Here is a 25,440-nt window from a genome sequence, read left to right as displayed (position 1 = left end):
GTTTCACCCTTTTTAATACAGAAAAATTAATAGCAATGAAACTTTTAGTATCCCCATTAGCAACTTTGATTTGAGCTTGTTAAAATTGCCATCTTGCTTATTTTAAAGTAATATACAACATGTTTTTTTAGATATTTCTGGTGCACACGTAATACTAGCGTCATATTTGTTGATCAATGCCTCGGTGGTTGGGCGTTGAATGGACTATTTTTAATTAATACGTACAGATGATAATCGAAGATCACGAGTGAATTGCGTGCAAACATTTTCCTATTGAATTCTATAAACGGGTGGCTGCAGTGTTATTGTTCTTGGAAAAATTAAAATGAAATTGAAATAAGATAACGTATACGAGAGGGCAAACCAACCAAATAATCATATCCTTAATACAACAGGAAGGAAATTGTCATCTATATATACAAAAACAAAATATCACTGAACTTAGTCGTCAGTAGTATACACAATGATGGTGTTTTTGATTGTTTAATTCTTTTAATAAGTTTTAATAAAGGAATTGCTCCCATTCTGTGTCGATGATTTGGAATTAAAACCGTCTTGACACTAAAAAACTTTAAATAGAAGTATACCTGTTGGCTGTTGCGTATATGCTTTCAAAAAACGCTTGTCAAGAAGCCAAATTTTGAGCTGATATTGAGTAATTCGCAGAATCGCTAAAGAGAAACTATAATATTACGTATAGTAATTGATTCTTGACAAGATGCCGGGTAAAAGAAGGAGAGACTTCAAAGGCAACTACCGCCAAGGTATTTTACCGTTTGGATTTTGTATTTCTAAAATTCAGATATAATTTAGCATAATATTTATAGCCCACACTATATATACTCTTGGTTTTATGTAAAACGAAAGTAAACAAAGAGTAGTCGATATAGTATGTATTTATTTTACCTAGCGGGTTGAAAGGGGGGGGGGCATGGTGGGTGGTAGTAAATACCAAGGGCGTTTAATTCTGTAATTTAAAGTGCCTGTGCAACGAGCCTATTCTAGTTCGGATTTTATAACAGATTAATTAGGAGTATCATTTGAACATAGAAAATAAAATTCCTGAAGAATATAAACAAAGTTACCATTTTTAAAAACTTCATGTATTTACTTTTCCCTTGAAAAAATCCATATTATTGACAATTGGTAAGCAATTGTTCAAGCACCGAAGAAAATAAATGTGGTTTAAATTTATAAGTATACCACAACGACTGCAAATAATTAAGTTAAATCCTTAAAAGTCTTCCTATTTTTTGTCTTCTTGCTACCGAAATCGTTTAATTGGGTCAATATTTCGAGGGGAGGGGTGAAAATATAAAACATTGATTGTCCTAGAGGTGTCCTCAAAGACGGTGGAAACCCGAATAGAAGTAGAATATTAAATTTTAAAAAAGGAGGACTTTTGTTTGGTTTTTGTTCTTTATGTTTTATTTTTTTGGGGGGGGGTATTTATTTTTTTATATACAAAATGCTACGAATACGATGAGCAGGTAAAATTTATATAAAACGCACAAAATTAAGAGACGAGGAAAAATGAAGAGAAAGGGAGAGGGGGGTGTATTATATGCTCTTTCGTTAGAAAATATAAGATTCAGGCCAAACAAAAGGAGTTACTTTAACCAAATCAAGTAGATATTTGAAATATAATAACTGGAGCAGTAGTACTATAAATTATTTAATACACATGTTGTGAGAACTCTTTGACTTTTAAGCTCCTTCAAATTGTTAAAAGAACTGGTTAAATTCATAATTTTATAGAAACAGCCACACTGAAATCCACACACCCATTAATCGATTGGTCGATATCTACAGCGTCTGAAACTGACAAGAAACTGACAGGACTGAAATTGACACGCCCTGTTTATCGATTGGTCAAAGCCTACAGCGACCTAAGAAAAAATCATGGACTGCACAAAATAATCATGATGATGTCAGACTCAAAGTCTCACAGGAGACGATTTGGCTGTTTCTTTTATCTAACGTACTTTTGTACATTAAAAGTAATTTAATGAATTTTACTTACTATTTATAATTAATTTATCAATTAGTTAAAAGAAAGATGTAAATATAAACAATAAATGCTTTCTTTGATGATTCATGAGGGTTATGAAGGTAGCGATCATTGCAGAAAAAAATTACATGACCCGGTAACGCGGGTTATGTATTTTTCTGCAATGTCGCCACTTTTATATCTCGTGAACTTTTTAACTTGCTCTTTATTTCTTAAAAAAAGAGATAATAAAAAGAAGGACAACGTTTGAAATAAACAACAAAATACAGCAGTCGGTTGGTAGACCATATACACTTACTGACAAGTATCCTAGCAGGGCTGTTATCGACAGTCAATATAACCTTGTTTTGTAGGTTGGCCATGACAATTGGAATGTCCCTATTTTTATTTCAATTTATTTCCTGGTTACAATTTTTTGTTTAATAAACGTCTTAGTACATTTTGAATATTTTCGCCAATCAATCAGTCAACTGTTTTGAAAATGAAATCAAGCTCATTTCTGCGAATAAAGTATGGTATCTTCATTTATTACAAATACGACTGTTGTTAAATATAATTTAGTATTGCATATTATTAAAAACTTTAATATAGACATATAAGAAAATACTGGCTATAGGATCTGCAAGATAAATTCTCTCTCTCTCTCTCTCTCTCTCTCTCTCTCTCTCTCTCTCTCTCTCTCTCTCTCTCTCTCTCTCTCTCTCTCTCTCTCTTTATTTAAACCTGATATAGTGCAGCACTTAACCTAAATAAGAGTCACATTTAAAAATATTTCTTTGTCACCAATGAAAGGGTTTAAATCACGTATCTACGGTCTGAATAAATTGGCATATCAGACCTTTATCATATTATGCAGTATAATTTTTAAAAGATCAATATCATAGGCGATTATTATCAAGTATCAAGTGACAAATTATGCAGATACACAAAAAGGAAATTTAGGCAGACTTGAGTAGAGTAAACATTTTAGTTTCTATCCCAAATGTAAACGTTATAGGTTTAGCTACATAATCTTTTCGTCAAAGATTAAGAGTCATAGATTATGAATAAAACGCGTTCATCTATAGTTTTGAGATGGTTAAGCAGTTGGCAAAAGTGAGTCTCATGATTTATTTAAAGATACCCGTAGCTTTGACAACATTTAATCGATTAAGTAGACATGATCATTGAAATTAGGTTAAACTATTAAAAATACAAGATTAATCGAATAAAAAAAATATGAGTAGTAAATACAGGTAATATAAACAAAAGTGTACATGCAAAAATTGTGCAAAAATGCATAAGTTTCCAATTTGAAATTGAATGGTTTTGACTTTAAACTTTTTTTTCGCTAATCATGTCTATTGTAGAATCATTGTTTTGAAACAATTTGTAGGCAGCAGTTCAACACTAAGTTCTACATTTAGACGAAGACAGTCCGGTCAGTTTCGATCTCCAGCCCTCTCCCGCGGTAGCTCGGGGTCCATATTTTCCAACGCAACCAACGCTTTCAGTAACTCTGATAGCGATGTCCCCGACGACACAGATGCTGTATCCGAAACGGACTTTGAACATCGTGAACCACTGGAAATTGAATTGTCTGAGAACTCAAAGGAATACTTTGAAGAACTGGATAGCGAATTTACGTCAACTAGATATGAACAAAGTCGTCTTCTTTACAGCAATGACGACAACAGCGAATATTCTAGAACTCTACAAGACGATATCATGCAGCATGGTTTGGAACTTGCAAATGAAGACGACTTTCAAGACAATGAAAAAGAGGAAACTTTCTACGAGGAAATGATTCCAAAAGAACACTTGGAGGAGACATTGAAAAATGAACCTCACCGGTATAAACGTTGTAAGTTTACTGTTCAAAATGCCCACGAGTCCACGTGTAAGGTTTTGGATATACCAGACGTTGATGGATTAGAAGAAATTCAGATATCGGGAAGATCAAAAGCAGGGAGGACATTTAATGGGGACATAGTGTTGGTCGAAGTCTACAATTACGAAAAGTACACAAAACAGTTTATTGACCGATACAAGAGAGACATCAACAGAAACAACAAGTTACACAAAGTGTATGGAAAAGTGGTCGGCGTGTTCGAAAGAAATAGGACCGAGGATATGAAACACCCGGTGTTTGTGTGCGTTCTTGATGACACTTCCAACTTTCTAATGCGACCCGTGTGTAGAGCTGTTCCAAAGCTTAACATCATTCACGATTTCAAAAATCCAAACTTCATCCTTGTCCACAAATATGATCCACAGTCTACGCGCCTCAATTTTCATTATCCATTTCAGATTGACCCAAGAGTCATTAAGAGCTTTACGTTTCAAGTTGTGTTCATCAGATGGACTGATTTTTACCCTTACCCTTTGGCCGCAGTCATTAATGTTATAAAAATAGAGGAGACCCCCTCATCCGCGTTACAAAACCTCCGACTTCAACACCATGTACCGAAATTCTACCGCAAAGATACCGTAATCGAAACCGAAAGAACAGTACGCAAATTTAGCCTGGAAAAAGTAAAACGTAAAAAGGACAGGAACGACTTAACGGATTTGAAAGTTTTCACAATCGACCCATTTGGTTCTCAGGATCTCGATGACGCATTGAGCATTGAAACATCTGATGAAAATTATCAAATTGGCGTTCACATCGCTGATGTAGGAGCTGCCATTCATAAAAACGATGCAATAGATTTGGAGGCTCAAGAGAGGACATGTACATTTTATCCAGGGCAAGGGATAAAGCCATACCATATGTTACCCGAACCATTTAGCACTGACATATGTAGTCTGATACCTGATGTACCTAGACCAGCAATTACAGTACTATTTACATTAGGCAAAGAAGAATTTGATTTTAAGGCATTTGAAGTAAAGAAAACTACAGTCAAATCTGTCCAGCAGTTTACCTATGAAGAAGTACAGAAAATTATCGACGGCGATTGCTCAACTGGAGAGTTTGATAAACGTATCTTGCTTTTGTTTAAGATAGCAAAAAAATTCCGAAGAAAACGAATAAGAGATGCTATGTTTGCTTTTCCCGTCGAGACGAAGCTAAACGACACACAGAGTTCTGTCCTCAATACAAAAGAAGCTCATTACCTGGTGGAGGAATTCATGATTTTGGCGAATAGATGTATCGCACAATATTTGTGGGGAGTATTTCCAGACGTTCTCCCTGTGCGTTGTCAAGAAGCGCCATCAGAGGAAATGGTGAATAAATGGATCGAACAAAATAACCCAATTGTTAACATGGTGCTTAAATTACAAGAAGTTGAACCAAAGCGCGAATTCAAAATTGGACTACACCAAATACAAAAACCAATCAGATATAGACATGTCATGCCTTTCCAAAAATGGGTTTGGGAAAGTCTGTTGGAGTGTACCAACAAAAATGACATGAAAGCAGCCACCAGGATAATCGGTACTGATGAACTTCATCCATTACAGTGCTTGGCATTAGATGAATGGACGTCTTTTCAGGAAACAGCTGTTTACAAATGTACTGGCACATGTGAAAATGAAAATATATTTCATTTTTCTTTGAGAATGACTTTGTATGTGCATTTTACATCGCCAATAAGAAGATATCCTGATTTGATTATAAATAGATTGATTCATGCAGCTTTAGAACAAAGAGAGTGTCCATATTCACCGGACGAAGTTCATGACCTTTGTGGAAGGTTCAACAGTACGATACGTAGAGCAAGAAAGTTCCAAAAGCAGTGTCAATTAATGTCTTGGGGATTTCAGCTGAAAAAGACACCACAAATAGTGCATGGATTTGTGAAAGAATTTACAGAAAAATCTGTTTCAATCATTATTCCTGGATTGCGACGATTACCAGTGTACTGCAGGGATGTTCCTCTCAACCTTCTTCACTTATCCGAAAAACCAACGGTTTCCAGGAAACAAGAAGAAAAAGACGACCTTATGATATTAAAATGGTCGCAAAGACTATACGATGTTACTGGGAAACCAGTTACAAAGGCTGGGTGGTTAGGACGTGAGGCTAGAGCAGCAATTTGTAAGCAAATAAATCCGCATACGAAAGCAAAATTCGTAATGCAAGAAACGTGGAAAACAATTCTGAAAATGATTGTAGAGGAAAATATTTCCGAGTTAAGAAAAATTCTCACAGAGAGACACGTTGAAGACAATTTCGGACTAGATGAAGACAAACATAATTTTGTTGAAACTTGTAAAAATACTGTCCTTGATCATTCATCTGAAGTAGAAAGCGGAAATATAATCAAACAAGGATGTGAGTACAGTATGTCTTTTTCTCGCGGGCAAATCGTGACTGTTCAACTATCAGCAGAACCCATGAAAGGGATTTTATCACCTACCATGCAACTTTTTGATATGACTCGAAGTATAAAGCACTGCCTTCAACATACCCGTGATCCAATAAAATTTCTTTCAGATTATTCTATTCTGAAACCACTAAAAATATATTATACAACTACGAAATACTTGTCAATTTGGTTACCATTGCATGAAATGGAAGCGGTTACTTCTGCAGTGGATGAAGATTCGTGTACAATTAACAATGTATCAGTGGAGTTCACGGACAAACGCCATGGTCACTTTTACTTAACTCGGAGGTTTTGTGACCAGCGTGATATAGACTTTAGTAGAATGACGGAAGACTTTATAATATTTGGAGAAGATGACTCGGATCAACAGGTTATCTTCAACAACAATTTTGTTTGCTTGAAATCGGAACATGTGTACAAGAAACCAAGCAAAGCCAGGGAAAATGTACCGTTAGACCCCGACGATAGATTAAACTGGATTCTTCACGGGCAAATTACTGATATTGAAAAAATCAAACCCTTGCCTAAAGATGAGACACTTGAACAAACTCCCCGTCAAAGACAATCTACCAAGAATCGATTCAAAGTAAAATTTAAACTTCACGAAGCAAGTTGTGATCCAAGTGACGGTATGCTTTACGAAGAAAACCCTTCAACTTGTTCAGTAGAAATCATTTCAAAATCCGAAACAGACGTGTACGTATTTCATTAATATGGCCATATGATTTTATCTATATATAAATAAGATGTCAAAAATGGGAAACATATTGAAACAAGATTTAAGAAATAATATTTTTTTCAGACGAATAGAAGCTGTACTCAAGTGTCTCGGACAATCCACAGATCTCGCAAAGAAAATAGCATTGAATGGAGGAAGGTCCAATCAATTAAGTAAGAACATGTGGTAAAAAGGTTCATTTCTAAGTTTACAACAGATATCTGTGTTCACCACAGTCTGAAAATGTTCAATATACATTAATATAAAATGTATATTTAGATTTGACAATGCCCAAAAAATATTTTGAGTACTTATCTAACGTAAATTAGATTAACTTAAGCAAGGTACTTTATTTTGTGGCAGAAGGTTTTTAAGGAGAAATGTCCCGTTGCTTTCTATCAATTTACTTAAAAAACTGTACGCTTTAAATGTAGACCAAACTTGTGCAATCGGATATTTTGTCCCGAATACGTTTACCAATATTGTATATCAAACTTATCAACAAAGATTGGCATACATAGCAAATGTTTTATAAAAGTCAATAAAGCTCCAAGTTTATTCTAAATCTAACTTAATTTATGCAAAATCTAATATTTTACACCATTCACCAATTTGTTTTGGTCATTATTTTCAAAATTTATAAGAATTATCTGAACAATATCTTGAAAACTATTTAAGAGGAAAGCTGTCAAATTGATAGCAAAGCGGTTTTATTTTGTATTTTTGATAGAATAAGTTTTGTTGATTTATTTTAAAAAAGACAGAAGACCTGTCCACCCCCAAACCCGAATAACTGAAATTTCAATTTCAGTGCAAAAACATCACAGTAAATGCACCTTAGCATTGGAAGAACCATATTGACCCTATTATTTGTCGATACCAATAACGTACTTTTCTAAACTTCAACGCCATTAAAGCATTTACAACTATCGCTAAAATAGTTATTTTAAACATTTGTTTCCCTATTATTAACGACACATGACGATGTTTATGTAGATTCCTGGTACATGGGAATAGCAAAACGAATGAATGTGGAAGTGAACCTCCCAAACATTGTCAGCAACAACGAATACCAGAAGAACGCCATCAAAAAAGCTTTGACCGCCACATTTACTCTCATTCATGGACCCCCGGGTAATTAACAAACCTACTTATTTAAAGGTGTTATACTTTTGATAAATATACATGTACTTATAAATCTGTTATTTTGGTCTTATTCATATGAATAAATACAACGACAACACAACTGCACATTACAATCTGGAAGCATTTATTATGCTCTATCGAATCTTTACAAAAATCTATAGTGTTATTAATTCCTTGCTTTAATATACTTCAAGGTACTGGTAAGACATACACAGGTACAAAACTCGTGTACCTGTTTGACAAAATAAACAGCAGGATGCAAGAAGAGGGGCATGCTAAGATGCAGTTGGTGTTCTGTGGACCAAACAATAAATCAGTTGACCTGGTGGCCAGTAAGTTCCGTTTTGAATGAGATATCTAGTAGGTGCTACTGATCATGATATAACACAGATAAAAAATCCTTTTCTTTGTCTTCGCTCTTCGGCTTGAAACTTTTTTATATTTATATACAACTTAACCAATCTCGACCACGTGGCATTGGTTATCTGTGAGAAAGGAAATGTCGTTAATTCTAATAATTTTACTTTTTCCTATTTTAGTTCAAATTGAAAAAAAACCCAGCATACATTCTCTTTAAGTTATGAATTACACATTATGTATTTTAACTTCATTAGCAAATGCACACTGGTATCTTCCTAAAAACATATGAAAAAAAAATCCACGAAAATTTCATCCACTGGATTCTAGTAATTCTATAGTAGCTGAAACGGTGGTCATTTTCTCTTATCTAATGATTAGTCAAAAATTATATAGAACCCGTTTGGAAATTCTTACACGAGAGGATCTAAAGTAGTTTGTTCTAGTGCTACAGGATCTTTTGTGACCAATACATGGGTCTTGTTAAGCTTTAAGCTGTACATATCAAAGAATTATAATTCACACGTTTCGTTGCAGGATGGATGCATCTGAAATACGGAAATGAATGTCCCGATATTGTTCGGATTTATGGAAATTCCTTGGAAAACAAGGACTTTCCAACTCTTGGTAAGTATTTCTCAAAAAGAGCATCGACAAGAGAAGCAAAACCAGACCCCCAACTGGAGGGCATATCCGTTCACAGATTGATACGATTAAAAGATAAACCGTATGCAGAGAAAATACGGAAATTCGATGAATTGTTTCAAAAGTACAACGATGGACAGTATGAACCAACGTTGGATGATTTGAAAAAGTACAGAAGAATAATTAGCGAAGCATCTCAAGAGGAATTGAAACAACATAGTGTGATCTTCTGTACCACTGCAGTTGCTACCAGTCCTAGATTTATAAAAGCAACGTCTGGACGCATTCAGCAGTTGATTATAGACGAAGCTGGGATGTGCACTGAACCAGAAAGCATTGCAGCCATCATTGCTACGAAAGCTCAACAAGTAGTTTTGATTGGAGACCATAAACAGTTACGGCCAGTCTTAAAGTCAAACTACGCTGCAGAACTCGGTCTTGAAAAATCTCTTTTTGAGAGATACTCGGATCGAGCCAAGATGTTACAAATTCAATACCGTATGGTAGGTATAATGATTGGCTAAAATTCTGACTGTAGTGAAGCTTTTCAAGGTTTGTATTTAGTTAAATTTTACATATACAAAATAATTTACAGCATCCAGGGATATGTGAATTTCCCTCAAACGAATTTTACGACGGTAAGCTACAGACAGGATCTTCTCCAAAGTGGGACATCCCAAATCCTTTAAAGATATGGATTAATAGAGACAATATACCCATTGTGTTTTGCCATGTAGAGGGAGAGGAGGAATACCTAACTGTATCAGCAGAGGAAGGAAATGAACAATCGTGTAGTAATAAACAGGAGGTCGAAAAAGTGGTAAATCATAATTAGTCAGTTTATACTTTGAACAGAGGAACTCAATACATTCGATAGGTTGTACTTTGTGCAGTTAAAGGCATTTATTCTTCGATGTAAAATAGAACATACCTGAACTATTGTACATAACATTTGTTACTGTACTTTGTTAATTACAATGTAGGTAGGAATGGATAAATCTTATAACGGCTTTAAAGTAGGGAGACAATATTTTAAAAGACGAATGTAAAAATATCTTTGAAAATCATTCAATCTTTTAAAACGCCTTTCACATGCAGTAAACACAAACAATGGACAATGATTTACATAAATCTCAATATTTTTATCTTTAAATATTTGGTTTGAAAACATATTTCAGGTAAAGATCTTAAAACATCTAATAGAACATGAGGGGCTTGATCTGTCAGACAAAGAAAACCTAAATATAATGTCCCAGTACAATGCCCAGTGTCACCAGATCAGACTCGCTGTCTCCGACATCGCTGAAAATGTGAATGTCAACACAGTAGTGGCCAGTCAAGGTAGGTTCGAATCTTTCTTGCATCAGGAGGCAAAATGGTAAAAAAAATCTATTTATTTTCAATGATAAATTTAATATGTTAATCATAGGAGGAGAATGGAACTATGTCATCTTTAGTACAGTACGATCTCTGCCACGATATCGTATAGAGAAGAAACCTACTCTGGGATGGTGCAAAAAAAGTCTAGGCTTCATTTCAGATGAACACCAAATTAATGTAGCACTTACAAGGGCGAGAAGAGGACTCATTATAATTGGTTGGTGTTTTTTTTTAAATTGCCGTACCTGTTATTATTGATATAATGAATACCAACACATGGTTTGAGTTTAAAAAAGATTATGAAATTATTAATTTTTCATAAATATAAAAAGTTTCAGTTTCATTTTGTCTTTTTATAAGTAATGAATATTTCTTCTTCTATTTTCAATCAGGAAATAAGTATCTTCTTTCAAGCGACCCAGTATGGAAAAATCTAATCTATCATTATGCTCGATTAGGCTGCGTTGTAGAAGACTATGAAGAATTTCCTAGAAGTTCGTCAAATCATAAGGTCCCCGGAGGATCAATGTACCTGCAGTCAAAGACAGCTTCAAATAGCAAAAAGTTTTCGGATAATAGAGTTCCCAAACGAAAAACAATTAAACATCAGCCCACAAAGGAAACTGAGGAGGCCTTTTATAGAGGCACTGATCAGGAAGAAGAAATGCACCAGCGACAGTTACAGAAGGAAGAGCTTTTATATTCACGAGACTAGACCGTATAATGTTGGTTAGAATTTATATTAAACCGATTAATTAAACCGATTATGCTGCAAGGTTACAGAAGGAAGGGAATTCGACAAATATGACTTTGATTTTATTTGTGTAAATATTGATAAGTATAGAAAGTTCATTGTGTAAAATATGGGCTTTATTTTCAAACCAAATTTAAATTGTTTAAGTTCAATCTCATTGTTCCTCACATCATACTACATACATGCATTTGTTAGTGATAAACTGTGTCTGGAATAAAATGATCTAATATATGTCTTATATTTTAAAATGATTGAGAACAATTTTTTTCAGCTCACATACGATCTGTCACTTTTGCTTTAATCTTGCTATTAAATGTAGCAGATTATTATCTTTTATTTTACATGTATCAATTAAATTATTATTCAAGTTCTTCTATCTATGTTACTGTACATTCATATTTTAAAAACGCCATGCAGTCAACCTACATGTTCTTATAAATAGATTTTCGGCAATGCTAACTACCTTCATGTCCTTCATGTTAACACCAAAGAAAACATTTTATGGTGGCAAAAGCTTGTGATTCCATATACATGTATTGATAGTGAAATGCAAGGTTCGACTTAAACACAAAACCGAAATATATTAAACGGTATATTTAAACATCTTTCGGTGCATATATATACGAATGGTAACGATAAAGTAAGTGTCAACACAGATCTCATACGTTCTTTTTATTGTTGAATTCGTCAATATTTTTCATACAAAAATATAAACAAAAATATGAACATGGAAGTCAAATCAAACTTTAAGACAATGAAATAAATAAAGCAACATAAAATAAGGGCGATTGCACATACTAGTATTATATCACAGATGTAAACAAGGGACTAATGCAAAACCACCGGTAAAAGAAGTAAATTTACACTTGATAAAGACTTCCAAAACCTTTATCGGGGAAGTTATAAATTTTATTTTAAAAATATGCGACTAGTTTCATTTTCGTATACAATTGAGACAAATCAATATGATAATAAGGATCTCTTTTGTAATATTTTGTTTTCTAATCTTACATAAGATACACGATCTCTTTCAACCGCTTGCGATTTCAAGCGAAGGTATAAAATCATACTAGTATATATCTTTCTTGTGGATATATTTACAAAAAGAATATCAAATGTCATGTTAAGCAATGGATGAATATATTCAACTAAGGTATTCTTGTCATAAATCACGAGATGCAATACAACGCACTTTTAAATATAACAAATGCATGAGGAAATTTAAAATCCTTAGTAACATAAGTAGATGGGTATAATACCTTCGAGGGTGTCAGTTTTTTTGTCATAAACACAAACATCAATAATATCTGTATAGTGAAAACTGAAAGAATTAAACTGCTCACAATTAATTGTAAATATTTATAATTTATCATATCTAATGCAACAAGTATTGGTAAAGAGTAAAAGAATGGAACCATAGAAAATACCCTGTATCTGACTTATTAAGTATAGAAATTCGAAGGGCACCACATTTACTTGAGGCATCAAATCACATCGCATGACCTTAAGAACATTTTTATAGACATATTACCATATAAAGCAATTTAAGTACTATAATATGAAAAATAACTATAAGCAATTTGAAAGAAACAAGTATTCAAATAAATCAACTGATTTACCCCCTATAAACCTTATTTAGAGTCAAACTTAGTTTGATCTAGTATTGTTGAAGTATTTACATGTGAGTAACCTCCATATAATATCTATAAAAGCCATGCTAGTTAAATTAGAAAGTGTGTTAATCTGTTCATGATGAGAAGGTAAAAAGCGTTGTTATTTCTATCCACATTATAATAACAAAGGGAAACAAACTGCTAATTCAATAATCCGGTTATCGGCTTGCATTCGTAAAATTATGCTATTATTTATATTTAATTTATCGCTCCTCATAATCATATCAAAATTATAATTAAACACTTTATCAGCTACAAAACCATCTTGCAAACAATTTTAATAATGGTCATGGTCATCTAGAGTAGTCAAATCCAGAAAAAAAAATTATATGAAAAAATTGAGTATGTAACTAACAAAATACATGTAAACTAAATAAATTAAATCTAATAAGTAATTAACAAATTGAAAAACGTATACAAAATAACAATCAAATAAATAAAACTCATCTTCACAACACAGTGCAATATCATTATTCTACAGCTATATTGCATAAGTTATGGCAACTAGTGTTATTCATTCTCCTCATCCACCTTGCTAAGCTCTCGGTCCGTACCTCGATAGAAATCCTCCTCTGGCTGAAGGCTTTCGCGATGTGATCTTCGTCGTTTTCGCTTTTTGTTGACGGGGGGAGGCGGCGGGAAGTGCTCGACATCCGTCAGACATCCATTACGAGCGTAATGATAAATCAATTTCTTCCACACCTGGTCACAGGACAAAAGATGTTTGTTTCCTGGTAAATATTAAGGGGGATTTTTAATTTTTGGATATTAACAATGCCTGATTTAATCAAAATCATAAATATAAGAAATAAAATGTTCATCATGAAACTGATTTTTAAATTTTAAACACGTCCTGCGTCTGTAAAATATTACATTTACATGCATTTTTTTCACACAAAACATTTCAAGATCTACCTATAATGATAAGTCCTCGTCTGGCCCGAGTCAAGGCCACATTGATCTGGTGCTCGTCTGTTATAAAACCCAGATTTTGCTTACACCAGCCAAATGTTGGGTACTTTTCTATACGGTACTCTGGCAGAGAGCGAGCAGTGCTGAAAATCACGTAGTCCCATTCCCCACCTTGGCAAAACAGTAAGCAAAATGTTAAAGACTTTAGTTTTTAAATGCATCATATCACTTAGTAGATATGTATTTTTAAAATGCATTATTTCCGTTTTTATCTACTAAAAGTAGAAAAACATCGGTGCCATATACATATGCACCATTTATAAGGAAATGGAGGGACAAAATCCGTCCAAAGTCTACGTCTGCCAAAACTCTCGGCAATGTTATCCAAAGAACTAACCACTCCAAGCTAGAAGAAATATTTTGGTTAAAAGATACCAAGTATCGACTACCTGCATATACCAAAGCTTTCGTTTGATACATGTTATATTTAAACGTGAATGACTTTCCCGTTTTTTTAAGTTTTAGGAAAATCGACCCACATGACGACATTAAGTTGTACCTACCCTGGCTAGCCACCACTGTGTTTACGTTAATATTGATGTACTTCTTTTCCTTAAGTGCTTTGCGAATTCTTGTACATTGCGCATTATACTGAGACATAATGTTGATGGCTTGCTTGTTGCTCGGATTGACATGTTCATATTTCACCAAGTATTCAAAAACTTTTAGCTGTAACAAAAATGAGGTTGTTGTGAGAACTTTTATATCAAGTCAAAAATAATAAACATGTACAGAGAGAGAGAGAGAGAGAGAGAGAGAGAGAGAGAGAGAGAGAGAGAAACGTACCACTTGCTCTACTTCCTGTGTGTTGCTGCACGACTGCTCATTACCTTCTTCTGTAGAAACAGTCAAATATTCTTCCTCTCCCTCCACATGGCAAAACACAATTGGCTTTAGCTTGTTTGGCCAGATTTCCAATTTATTTTTTGTATACCAAGCCTTTGATCGCTTAGTTATCAACTTTCCCTCATAGAAATGTTTGGAAGGAAAATGACATATTTCTGGATGCTATTTAAGAAGGAAATAATGAGTCATCATTATCAAACTCAGTATTTGTACCAAAATACATAAAAAAAAACCAACGGAACGTTAAAAAAAAGATGCATACAAGTTTAAAGGAAAAATTACCATTCTGTATTGAAATCTAAGCATTTTTGCTAAATGCGCATAACTTTCAAATAAGGAGACTTGAAGTCCAATTTCAGCAGCATGCGTCGAAGAAATGACGGGGCTAAGTTGTTTGTGGTCCCCAATGAGGACCACCTGTTTTGCCTTTGTAGCTATGATAGCTGCAATGCTTTCTGGCTCAGTGCACATGCCCGCCTCGTCAATAATCAGCTGAAATATTTTCCCGCGCGTACCTTTGATAAACCTCGGGCTCGTGGTTACAGCGGTAGTACAGAATATAACATCATGCTTTTTGAGTTCTTCCTGTGCAGCTTCGCTGACAATATGTTTGAATCGCCGAATGTCTCTTATCGTAGGCTTGTAGCTTTTTCCGCTTCTAAATAGATCGAATTTACAATCGAAGTCGTTTATTTCACTTGAATGAAGACTATCATCTTGCCTAATAAGATTGTGAACAGATATGTTTTTCAGGGCTGGGTCTGGTCGATTTTCTTTCGATGATGCAGATGTTGCAAAATGCTTTCCTGGAATCGGATAATCTTTGTTTTCTAGGGAGTTTCCATACAAGCGAATCATATCCAAATTTTCGAATTTCCTTAAAGTCCATCCTTTAATAATCATTACAACTTTATTATGAAATATCACAAAAATTATAATTTTAAAATAGGAAATATTTTTATCAGAGTATTCTATTAAATAATTGAGTAATATGAATACTTTCTTTTTCGTAAGATATAACATAAATATTAAGATGCCTTTACAAGCGCGAATGAATCCATAAAGCACAATTAAACAACAAGGAGGCATACAGTTAAAGTGATATTAGATCTTACTTGCAACAAGATCCACTGACTTGTTATTGGGGCCACAGAAAACAACCTGTTGGTGGCTGTGTCCATCCACTCGCAGCATGTCGTTAATCAAATCAAACAGATACACCAACTTTATTCCTGTATAGGTCTTTCCAGTTCCTGCAACAGAAAATTCAACGGTCATTTCTCTACCCCTACTTAATTTGTCTAAGTACATGTACTAGGACAAATTAAGTAGGGGGACCAACACCAAAAACTAGTATTCACAAACCATTTTTAATAATAACAAAATGTATAAAGATCAGTTTTCAACATTCTACAAAGATGCCTATAACTGCAGGTTTGTAGCCCCTGGTCTTAAAGAAATCCGATGGACGACCAGGTTGTCCATCCGATTTTTTTTAGAACGGGAGCTGCAGACCTGCAGCTAAGATGCCTAAAGATACTTGAACAATGTAACAATTCTTTCCTCCTATGTAATATAACCAGTTTGAGCTGAACTTTACCTGTATACGTGACAATAAGAGAAATCCAGTTTTTACAGCCAGTCTCTGTATCATTAAGCAAATGGTTTTTAAAATATTAGATAACATATTGTCCGCTAAATTACATATGGTCCGCTAAATGACAAAAATCCAATTTTTGAAAAAAGAGATATCTGTACTCAATTACATACATATCTTTTAAGGTACCTCACTGCACCTTGACTTATACTTTTAAGACAAAACGTCATAAGATGGCGATATAAATGTTTGATAGATTGTTTGTATCACTTGATTTGATCGTATATGATCAAAGCTCACTGGTTAAGCATCAACTTTGTGAACCGCAGATCAAAATTCAAATCCGCATGGAGCTTTATTTAGAGAATTGAATTCTGAAAATCTTATATCTTTTTCCCCCCAAATTTCATATTTTCACCATATTGTCTTATATACCTCTGCATCATGCTATTTATTATTATCAAGTAATTTTTGAGAGCTGTTTTGAGAGGCTATTTCAAGGTGAAGTGAACCGCTGTAACACTTCCAGTCTTTTCAAAACCAACCTGGTGGTCCGTGGATAAGACTGAAGCTATTGTTTAATGAATTCTTTATAGCTTCTATTTGAAACACATTGCTTGGTTCAATGTTTTGTAGATCTTTCTTTATGTCAATTTCCTTAACTTTCTCCAGATATATTTCATCTGAAAATAAATCAAAATCAGTATTTAATTTAGTTTTCTGCTTCTTCAAAATTGTCAATAAGATCAGTTGTACAATAAATGGAGTTTCGCAATGTTATGTAACTATCACATGTAGTATTCCCAAAGTTATACATTTTACATCCGTTAAAAGATTTGTCATTAAAAGTCGTGAAACTTTAACAAGATAGCATCCTCTCTCAATATATAATACTATTCATAGAAACATATTTTGCAAAAATCTGTCAACCGTTTTATTTCGAGGTGCACTTTTCATTTGAATCACAATTAAAGTTGATGGCTTGTTAATCAAACAAAACAATTATATTTGAGCTTTTGCACGATATGTTAACACGAGAAAATTTATCACATTGATTCATTTAAAACAATGTGTATTTACTTTTGACTTTCAAGTGTGAATGAAAGATCTAAACGAATAAACCTTAAGTTGCATGGTCCCATATCTACTGGGACCATAACACTGCTGGATATATGTATTTCCTAGTAAAAAAAATTGCCAACGTATTGTTTTTGTTTAAGACATGTTTTAATTATTGCATAGTTTGCTCTAAGTATACAATGTAAATCGTTCTTTACCTAGGTTTGGTGTTTTCCTTTTCAATGCAATTGCTTGGGATAATTTGCTGGACTTCGGTAAACATTTCAAGACCTCTTCGATGCGTCTAAAAAATTGACAACAAAAATTAAATGGTAAAACAACTGTTGAATCTGTATCAATATAATAACGTATTTTCAATGTCATGGTACACTATCTTTGTCATAAAATAAATATTAATAACAGTGCCAGTTGCTTTTCGATATCATACACCTTTCTTTAATTTTTATCTGTTTCCTATTATTCCTGCCAGAATCAGCCATCATTTAATTTTAATTTGAAAATTAATATAAACTTAGTTCTTCATTCAAGTTGATTCAAAGGAAAATATGTGATAAATTACGTTTCAGTTTCCGATTTCTGAATAAGTTCCACACAGCTGCTATATCCAGCTGACGCATTCAACATTTCAAACGTCGCTCTACTGCTTTCTCTGTGGAGTTTAAAATTCACTTTGTACTTTTCCGTGATGTTACGTTTCTTTTCATTTTTATCGGCTTCTTCGGAGTCTTTTTGTTGAGGTCTGGGTTTCATTACTTTCTCTATGTTGCAAATTTGTCCATGAAGGACTAATTGAAAACGGTTATTTGGGTCTACGGAAGACGTTTTTCTTTCTCTTCTTGTTTCGGTAGTCGAATGCTCAGATCTAATGCATAAGAAATCAGAATTAAAGATAGTTTCATTCTTGCTTTCGTCGTCTCCAACAAGAATAAAATGAGGGGACATTGTGCTGAAGTCGATATCTCTTTGCTCACAAAAATGATATAAAAGGAAAAAATATCCTGCTCCTAGTGTTTCCATGAAGATATCTACTCCATTTACAATTGGCGAGTCATCATGGGCTGCATTTGTAACAGCTTCCATTTCAATTATAGGCAACCAAATTCGCAGATATTCCATAGGAGATTGATATTTCTGTTTTGCTTTGTGTATGGAATATTTCGATAAGAATTTGATGGGATCACGGTTGTGCTGCAAACAGTGTTTAATATTGTTGGTCATGTCGAGCATCTGCAGAGATGGGACTAAGACCCCTTTTTGTGGTTCAGCAGTAATTTGTACGCAAACTACCTGTCCACGAGAAAAGGACATGGAAAATGCACAGGCTTGTCGAATGACTTCCCCGTCCTCAACTTCAGAAGAATGATCAAGAACGGTATCTTTGCATGCCGGAACATAGTTATGAAGATCTTCATCTGCCTCTTTTTTATCCCTTGAATTCAATAATAACAATTTTTTTTGTTGAATTAAAATACTCTCTGTTATTTCTTCGTATTCCTCCTTTAGAACCTTTCCCAAGATTTCTTTCCATCTCTCTTGTTGAATAAATTTTGTCCTGGCATGAGGATTTATTCGCTTGCAAACTTCTTTTTTTGCTTCTTCCGATAACCAATGAAGTCGTTGTGCCTTCCGCTCCTCTTTGTTTGGTTTCCCAGAAACGTCATACAGACGAAGTAACCAATTAAGTGTCATAATGTCATCTCCAGTTATCGTGTCTTTCAGAAAGCTCGGTCTTTGGCTCACATGAAGGAGGTTTAGCTCAAATTCCTTGCAAATCTGAGGGAGAGACCTGAGACCAGGTAAAACTAATGATACAGATCTGTCAGTAGCTTCTCTAACAAACCCTTGTAAAATCTGCGGACTTTGTTTCAATTTAAATCCCCAAATTAGCATTTTGCATTGCTTTTGAAAATCTTTTGCTCTTCGGATCACTTCGTTTAAGTCTTGACAAAGAATGTCAACTTCAGATGTTGAATATGGACAGCTTCTTTTATCAATAGCAGCATGGAGAAGTCTATGAACAATTATATCAGGGTACCTCCTTATAGGTGATGTAAAGTGCACATACATTAATCGCTGTAAAGAAAAGTGCATTCCTTCTTTCTGCTCACTTAAAGCCCCACTACATTTATATGATGCACTCTCTTGAAATGAAATCCATTCCTCCAACGCCAAGCATTGATTTGGGTGGAGTTCGTCGGAGCAAAGATACTGAACTGCCAGACTTATATTTCCGTCACTAAGAGCATCAACTATGTTCTCCCATACCCATTTTTGAATTGGCATAATCCTTGTATATCGAAGGGGGCCAATCAAACTCAGTTGGACTATGTCTTCTCGTCTTACGCCACTTAAGCACATATTTTGAAGACGAAGAACCATGTGCAAAAACGGATTATTCTGGTCTTTCCATTTTTGTATAACTTCCGCCGATGGAGCAGCTTGGCAACGTAGCGGTATCACCTTTGGAAATGGTTTACTCAAATAACCAGCAACAAAAGTATTTGCCAATACCATGAATTCCTCTACGAGATAATGGGCTTCCTTTGAATTTAAAACCGAATCTTCATTATCATTCAATTTTGTCTCCACAGGAAAAAAGTAAAACCCTGTTCCTGCTCTCCTTTTTCTGATTGATTTCGCTATTTCAAAAAGTTGAATAATATCCCTCTGCAAATCACTTTCATCAGGTCTATTATCGATTATTTTTTGTACTTCATCATAGGTGTATTTCTTACAAGATTTTATTTGTGTTTTTTTAACATGTGTTTCGAGTAACTTGCCAGTGGCTGTCATTGTAAAGACAACTGATAGAGTTGGTCTCACAACGTCTGGCAGTAGGCTGCAAATATTCCTTGATAATGGTTCAGGAAGCATGTGATATGGGTTCATTCCTTGTCCCGGGTAAAACGTACTTGCTCTTTCTCTAGCTTCTATGTCGATTTGATCATCTTTCTTAACAACCAAGCTTACATCAGCAATATGAACCCCAATTATGAAATTGTCACCAACTTGTTCTATGCTTAGAGCATCATCAAGGTCTTGAGATCCTTCGGGGTCAATAGTAAAGACTCTGACATGAGATAAGTCCTCACGATTCTCCTCTTTTGTAACTGGTTCTGACTTCAAATCTTCTAGAAGTTTCTTTGTACTTACTATTGTTTCTTTTTTATAATATTCAGGCACTTGGTGGTGAAGGCGGAGAATTTTCATGGCAGATGTGAAACTCTCTTCAACTTCAATAACGTCGATCACGGCGCCCATAGGATACAACGAAGACCAAGACAAATACACAACCAAGAACACAAAGCTAGATTTTCTTCCTGGATCAATTCGAAATTCATAATCCGGTTCAACGTTAGAAGACCTTGTATTGTACTTGTAAACTTGAATGATATACTTCTTTTTCCTGTCTTGATTAATATGAAGCTTAGGAACTGTTCTACACACGGGTCGCATCAAATGGTTCGCTGTATCATCCAAGGTACAAACAAAAACGGGATGATCAATGTCTCTTGCTTTTCTCCTCTCGAAGAGCCCCACAATTCTACCATAGACTCTGTGTGACCTATTGTCTTTATTAATGTCTTTTTGCAGCCTCCGAATGACGGTTTTTGTGAATTTTTCAAAGTTAAATATTTCTACCAACACTATATCACCATCAAACACCTTTCCCGCTTTCGATCTGCCTGAGATTTCAATATCTTTTAACTCATCCCTGACGTCCAAATTGATGCAACGCGTATTATGTGCACTCTGGATTGAAACTTTGCAACGTTTATAGCGTTGTGCATTCGATCTAAGTAATGCTTCCAACCGGTCAGGTGGTTCAAACTCTTCATAAAATTGGTTTTTCTTCTTTTTTCCATGACTTGCTTCGTCTGAAATGGGTAGATCTAAGCCATATTTCATCATGTCTTGTTGCAGAACAACTTCTTCATTGCTGTCTTCCCGCGCATAATATTCACAGCTCTCTTCGAATTTTGTTGCCCTATCATCTTCCATTGGAATAAGAAATGATCTCTCCTTTTGATGAAAATCCTCATCATCGTCGCCAATATCGTCCTCGTAATCGAATTGCGAATCATCATTTTCTGGAAAGTCTGAATCTGCATAGCTACTACCTAACACTGACTCTTCTGCGTCAGAAGCCGGTTTGTCACTGTCAGAGTTTCCGTAGTCTAATTGGTCAGTGATGTTAGAACAGGACTGTGCGTGTGAAGGCTTAAACAGAGAGGAAAATGATCGAGGTTGAGACAACTGATTACTGTTTTGAATGTCTTGTAAACTTTGATGTCTTTGTAGATTCAATGACTGTTCAACGTTTCTGTCTTGTGTATCTTCGTCATTTAAGGAGAATTCTGTAATAGAATTCAGATCAGCACTGTCAGATATAAAGTTTATACATTGTGTTTGCAACCTGTAAATGCTTAAAAATAATAGTGAAATATTGATGTTGAGAATATGCAGCGGCCGTGTAAATCTTCACATTTTCTAATATATGGTAAAACCATTTTAACAAGACCCTGGGCTTTGGGTAATTTTGTCAAACAGCAATGAGATATTTCATTGTTGGTCATTCATCTATAAGACTATTGCTTATTAAAATCAACGAGATTTCTCCAATTCTGTGCATGCGTAATCTGTGCATGGTTCGCTTGAAAGCAGCGTCATCTTCAACTTGTTTTGATGCAAGAGGTACAATAGATGAAAATGTAGATGGTTACATCATAATTGAAAGCCTGATGTCATATCAAATTGGTTTAAAAATTAACTCGAGTTTTAAAACTGGTTGCTAATTCATTAATAAAGCATTTGAAAGTATTAGTAAAATTCAACACCCAATTTATTATTTTGAAATACTTCTACAAGTCTCTTAAACCGTCAGCCAGACTTAACTCCCCCACCCCCTCCCAAAATGAAAACCCAGATGTTACTGTGGTTATCACATGCTGAAAAATCACATTCACACAAAACATTTGCGATGAGATTAAGCTAATATCTAATTAAAATATCAACGTTGATTTATAGAACAAATTGAGATGGATATACCAAGACTAATTATACACTGCATACGAAATTGGATAGTTGTCATTTTCAGAAGCCTTTACAGCATCTCTTCAAAATAAGACTTGCGTGCACACAAAATCAACAAAGCTTATTGTAGATATCAGATTCCCTGTTACAGGTTTTAACTGACACAACAACACAGACAAAAACTTTATTACACTAAGGATTATTTTAAATGCATTTTTAAGACGGAAAAATCACAACTATTTTGATGCACACTTCGCACTACGACCTTGAATAAATATGGGTACATGTTAATGCCCATTATGTCATGTATTGATTTTTCGTAATTCATTTCAACTTTCGCTTTAAATCAACTTAATGTTAAAATTAATGTGCTGTCTCTTTTTATCATGTCTAAAGCGTTCTATTTCTTAACATGTGATCAAAGGTTTGCAAACACCTCAAATATACAAGACTTTTAGATAAAATATTCTTAAATACATTATTTTTTTTATAATAAATTATAAATCGTTTTACAGAAAGCATGTATACTTTTTTCTTCACATAGATTTGATGGAAGGATGTTATTCTTATTTCATTCTTTTTAACATTCTCATTAACAGAAATTAAGTTCAATGTTAATTAAAGATGGTAAAATAAATATATTATATCATGACTATAGTATATATCAGTGTCACTGTACAAATAATATTTACTCACGGCTCCAACTGGCTCGTCTTAACCTGGTTTTCCTTTTGTTTGGCATCTTGGAACTCTCACCTTTCCTCTTTTCTCGTTTTAATTGCTCTGTTTATAAGTACAATCACATATTTAATCTATTCTACTTTCATTTTGGTTATATATCGCGGAAGTGCGCGAGTGACGTAATGTTTGCATTGTGAGCATTATTGATCAGCTGACTGAATCTGGCTGCGTTTCAATCCTCGTTTTCGGAAATCCTAATCTAATTTTACACAAAGGGGAATTCTGTATGTGCCGTGTACTTACTTTGTTATTGTTTCTACTATAAAAATAGACAAACAAAGATATGTCATAATCGATAAATATACATCCCTATTTGATTTTTTTAAAACAGGATTTTATATCAGCATCTTTGTTAGTTAATTTTGTCAAACATTTTCAACATGTTTAATGCAATTTCAAATGTAACACAAAATGCACAAAAAATGCTCCGTAAGCAGATGCAAAACTTTGTTACTGTGGTTGTACTCACTTTTTTCTTTGTACTGATTTACCGTTTCATCTTGAGCTTGCTTTTGCTGTTAATCAAAAAAGTCATTTGGATTTAAATTGTTATATTTGTAGTATTAGTATTTTTTTTTCATTCACATTTATTCATTGTATTTTAATAAACAGTTTTGAGGTAAATACAAGTTTTACAATGAATATTTTCTTATCTTTTTTTTTTCCTTTCACCACCCATTCATACATGTACACGCACTCATAATAGTAAAGTAATATATGCTTTAAATTTACACAAGTAAATGGTAGATAAAAAAAATAAGTGATTACTGCTCTTGATACTAAAAAAATATAAAGTATATTTCACTACTATAGTTTTGTTCAAAAAGATTTTTTTCAGAGCTACCACTGGTTATCAAAAATTGCCAATTTTGAATTGTGTACTGCTACACATCTTTCAATGTAGTATTTCATTCTAAATTAAATGACATAAAAGTTCACAGAAATTTGGAATTATGCTTTGTTACAAGCATGAAAAGATATACTGTTTACAACATAATATAAGAAAATTTATCACATTGTTGTTAAGTATATTTAATGGTGTATCGCCTAAAATAATATTGATAACATTAAAACCAACTGTATTAGAGGTAATTGTGTATATATGTAAGCTAAAATTTCTCCACAGAGGTAATATATTTTTCACACATAGCAAACACATGCAGTATATTTCCTATTTCAGTGCCACAAAATCTACAACAGTCATCTGTTTAAATTTGGATTTTTTTAAGGTAGTAACATAACGAATCCTATGAAGGATTCTGTAGTGTGACCATTGTAATGAGGAATCCATAGTAATTTTAAAACAAACTTAAAACACATCTTGTATACATATATAATTAAGTCCATGTGGAGACAGCTCTTCTTGTTAGAAATTATAATCTGCATGGTGACTACTTCTTTAAAAAAACAAGCATTGATGCATGACAAGATTCAGATTCCAGACCTTGATCTTAGAAAAATTACAATAAATAGAGAAAGAAGATGGAGAGGATCAGCAGTCAAGTTTACTTGACAATGGATGACGGACGTTTCACTTCGCTTGATGAATTGTGACATATCTCACCTGTTTGTGACATATCTCACCTGTTTGTGACATATCTCACCTGTTTGTGACATATCTCACCTGTTTGACGACTTTCTGGTTGGTTTCTTTTATCCACTCATTGTCACTGTTGCACTCTTCTTCCTCTGGATCATCGGCACCAAAAAACAAAGTTTTCAACGAATTCCAAACACCACTTACACCAGCCATTTTGCATGGGAACAACAGAGCAGAGTATGGAGATCCCGGTGTGTCAGAAGTGTTAGACTTGCATGGCTTTCTTTTCAGGTTAAAAATAAATCCCTTTCTAATTCCAGACGGCTGGATAAAATACGCAATACATGCACAGTGGCCTTAAATGTAAGTGGTTGTAAATATACAACCGTTTTAATAAGAGCTTATACTTTCGGTGGGATGTTACTATCTAGTTTATTCACCAAAAACAAGCTCTCAAATATTCTATTTCGCTAAGAGAATTTACTCAAGAATATTCATAGCTGTCCGGAAAGTTGCTTGCCAACAATTGTTCTGTTGAGTGAATTGACGCTGTTTTAACGATGTATACATCCTTGGATGAAGTCGGACGAGTGGCATTGCATTTAATGTATTCATATCATTTAGCCAATG

General features: G+C 34.2%; 2 protein-coding genes across 3 annotated transcripts; one reads left to right on the top strand and one right to left on the bottom strand.

Moving 5' to 3' along the window:
- The first annotated feature begins 440 nt into the window (after positions 1–440).
- Positions 441–13,300, top strand: LOC128167286 (helicase with zinc finger domain 2-like). Its single transcript, XM_052832905.1, has 10 exons — positions 441–764; positions 3,387–7,023; positions 7,130–7,218; positions 8,042–8,179; positions 8,386–8,523; positions 9,086–9,696; positions 9,789–10,013; positions 10,372–10,534; positions 10,623–10,790; positions 10,966–13,300. The coding sequence occupies exons 1-10, from the start codon at positions 719–721 to the stop codon at positions 11,286–11,288; spliced, it is 5,538 nt and encodes a 1,845-aa protein (XP_052688865.1). The 5' UTR covers positions 441–718; the 3' UTR covers positions 11,289–13,300.
- LOC128167285 (helicase with zinc finger domain 2-like) lies at positions 11,987–25,069 on the bottom strand. 2 transcript variants are annotated; one of them, XM_052832903.1, is made up of 12 exons: positions 24,895–25,069; positions 23,740–23,785; positions 23,226–23,312; positions 18,055–21,853; positions 17,693–17,778; positions 16,961–17,098; positions 15,934–16,071; positions 15,101–15,708; positions 14,759–14,980; positions 14,476–14,641; positions 13,916–14,083; positions 11,987–13,731 (listed from the first exon to the last, which is right to left on the bottom strand). In XM_052832903.1, exons 1-12 carry the CDS (start codon positions 25,021–25,023, stop codon positions 13,511–13,513), a joined length of 5,808 nt encoding a protein of 1,935 aa, XP_052688863.1. In that variant the 5' UTR covers positions 25,024–25,069; the 3' UTR covers positions 11,987–13,510. The 2 variants fall into 2 exon arrangements, with proteins under 2 accessions (XP_052688863.1, XP_052688864.1); XM_052832904.1 differs by lacking the exon at positions 23,226–23,312.
- Positions 25,070–25,440: the final 371 nt, after the last annotated feature.

This window comes from Crassostrea angulata, chromosome 10, assembly GCF_025612915.1.
Source record: "Crassostrea angulata isolate pt1a10 chromosome 10, ASM2561291v2, whole genome shotgun sequence".
Lineage (NCBI taxonomy): Eukaryota > Metazoa > Mollusca > Bivalvia > Ostreida > Ostreidae > Magallana > Magallana angulata.
The sequence above is the reverse complement of the archived record's forward strand: the minus strand, read 5'-3'. Positions and strand labels throughout refer to the sequence as shown.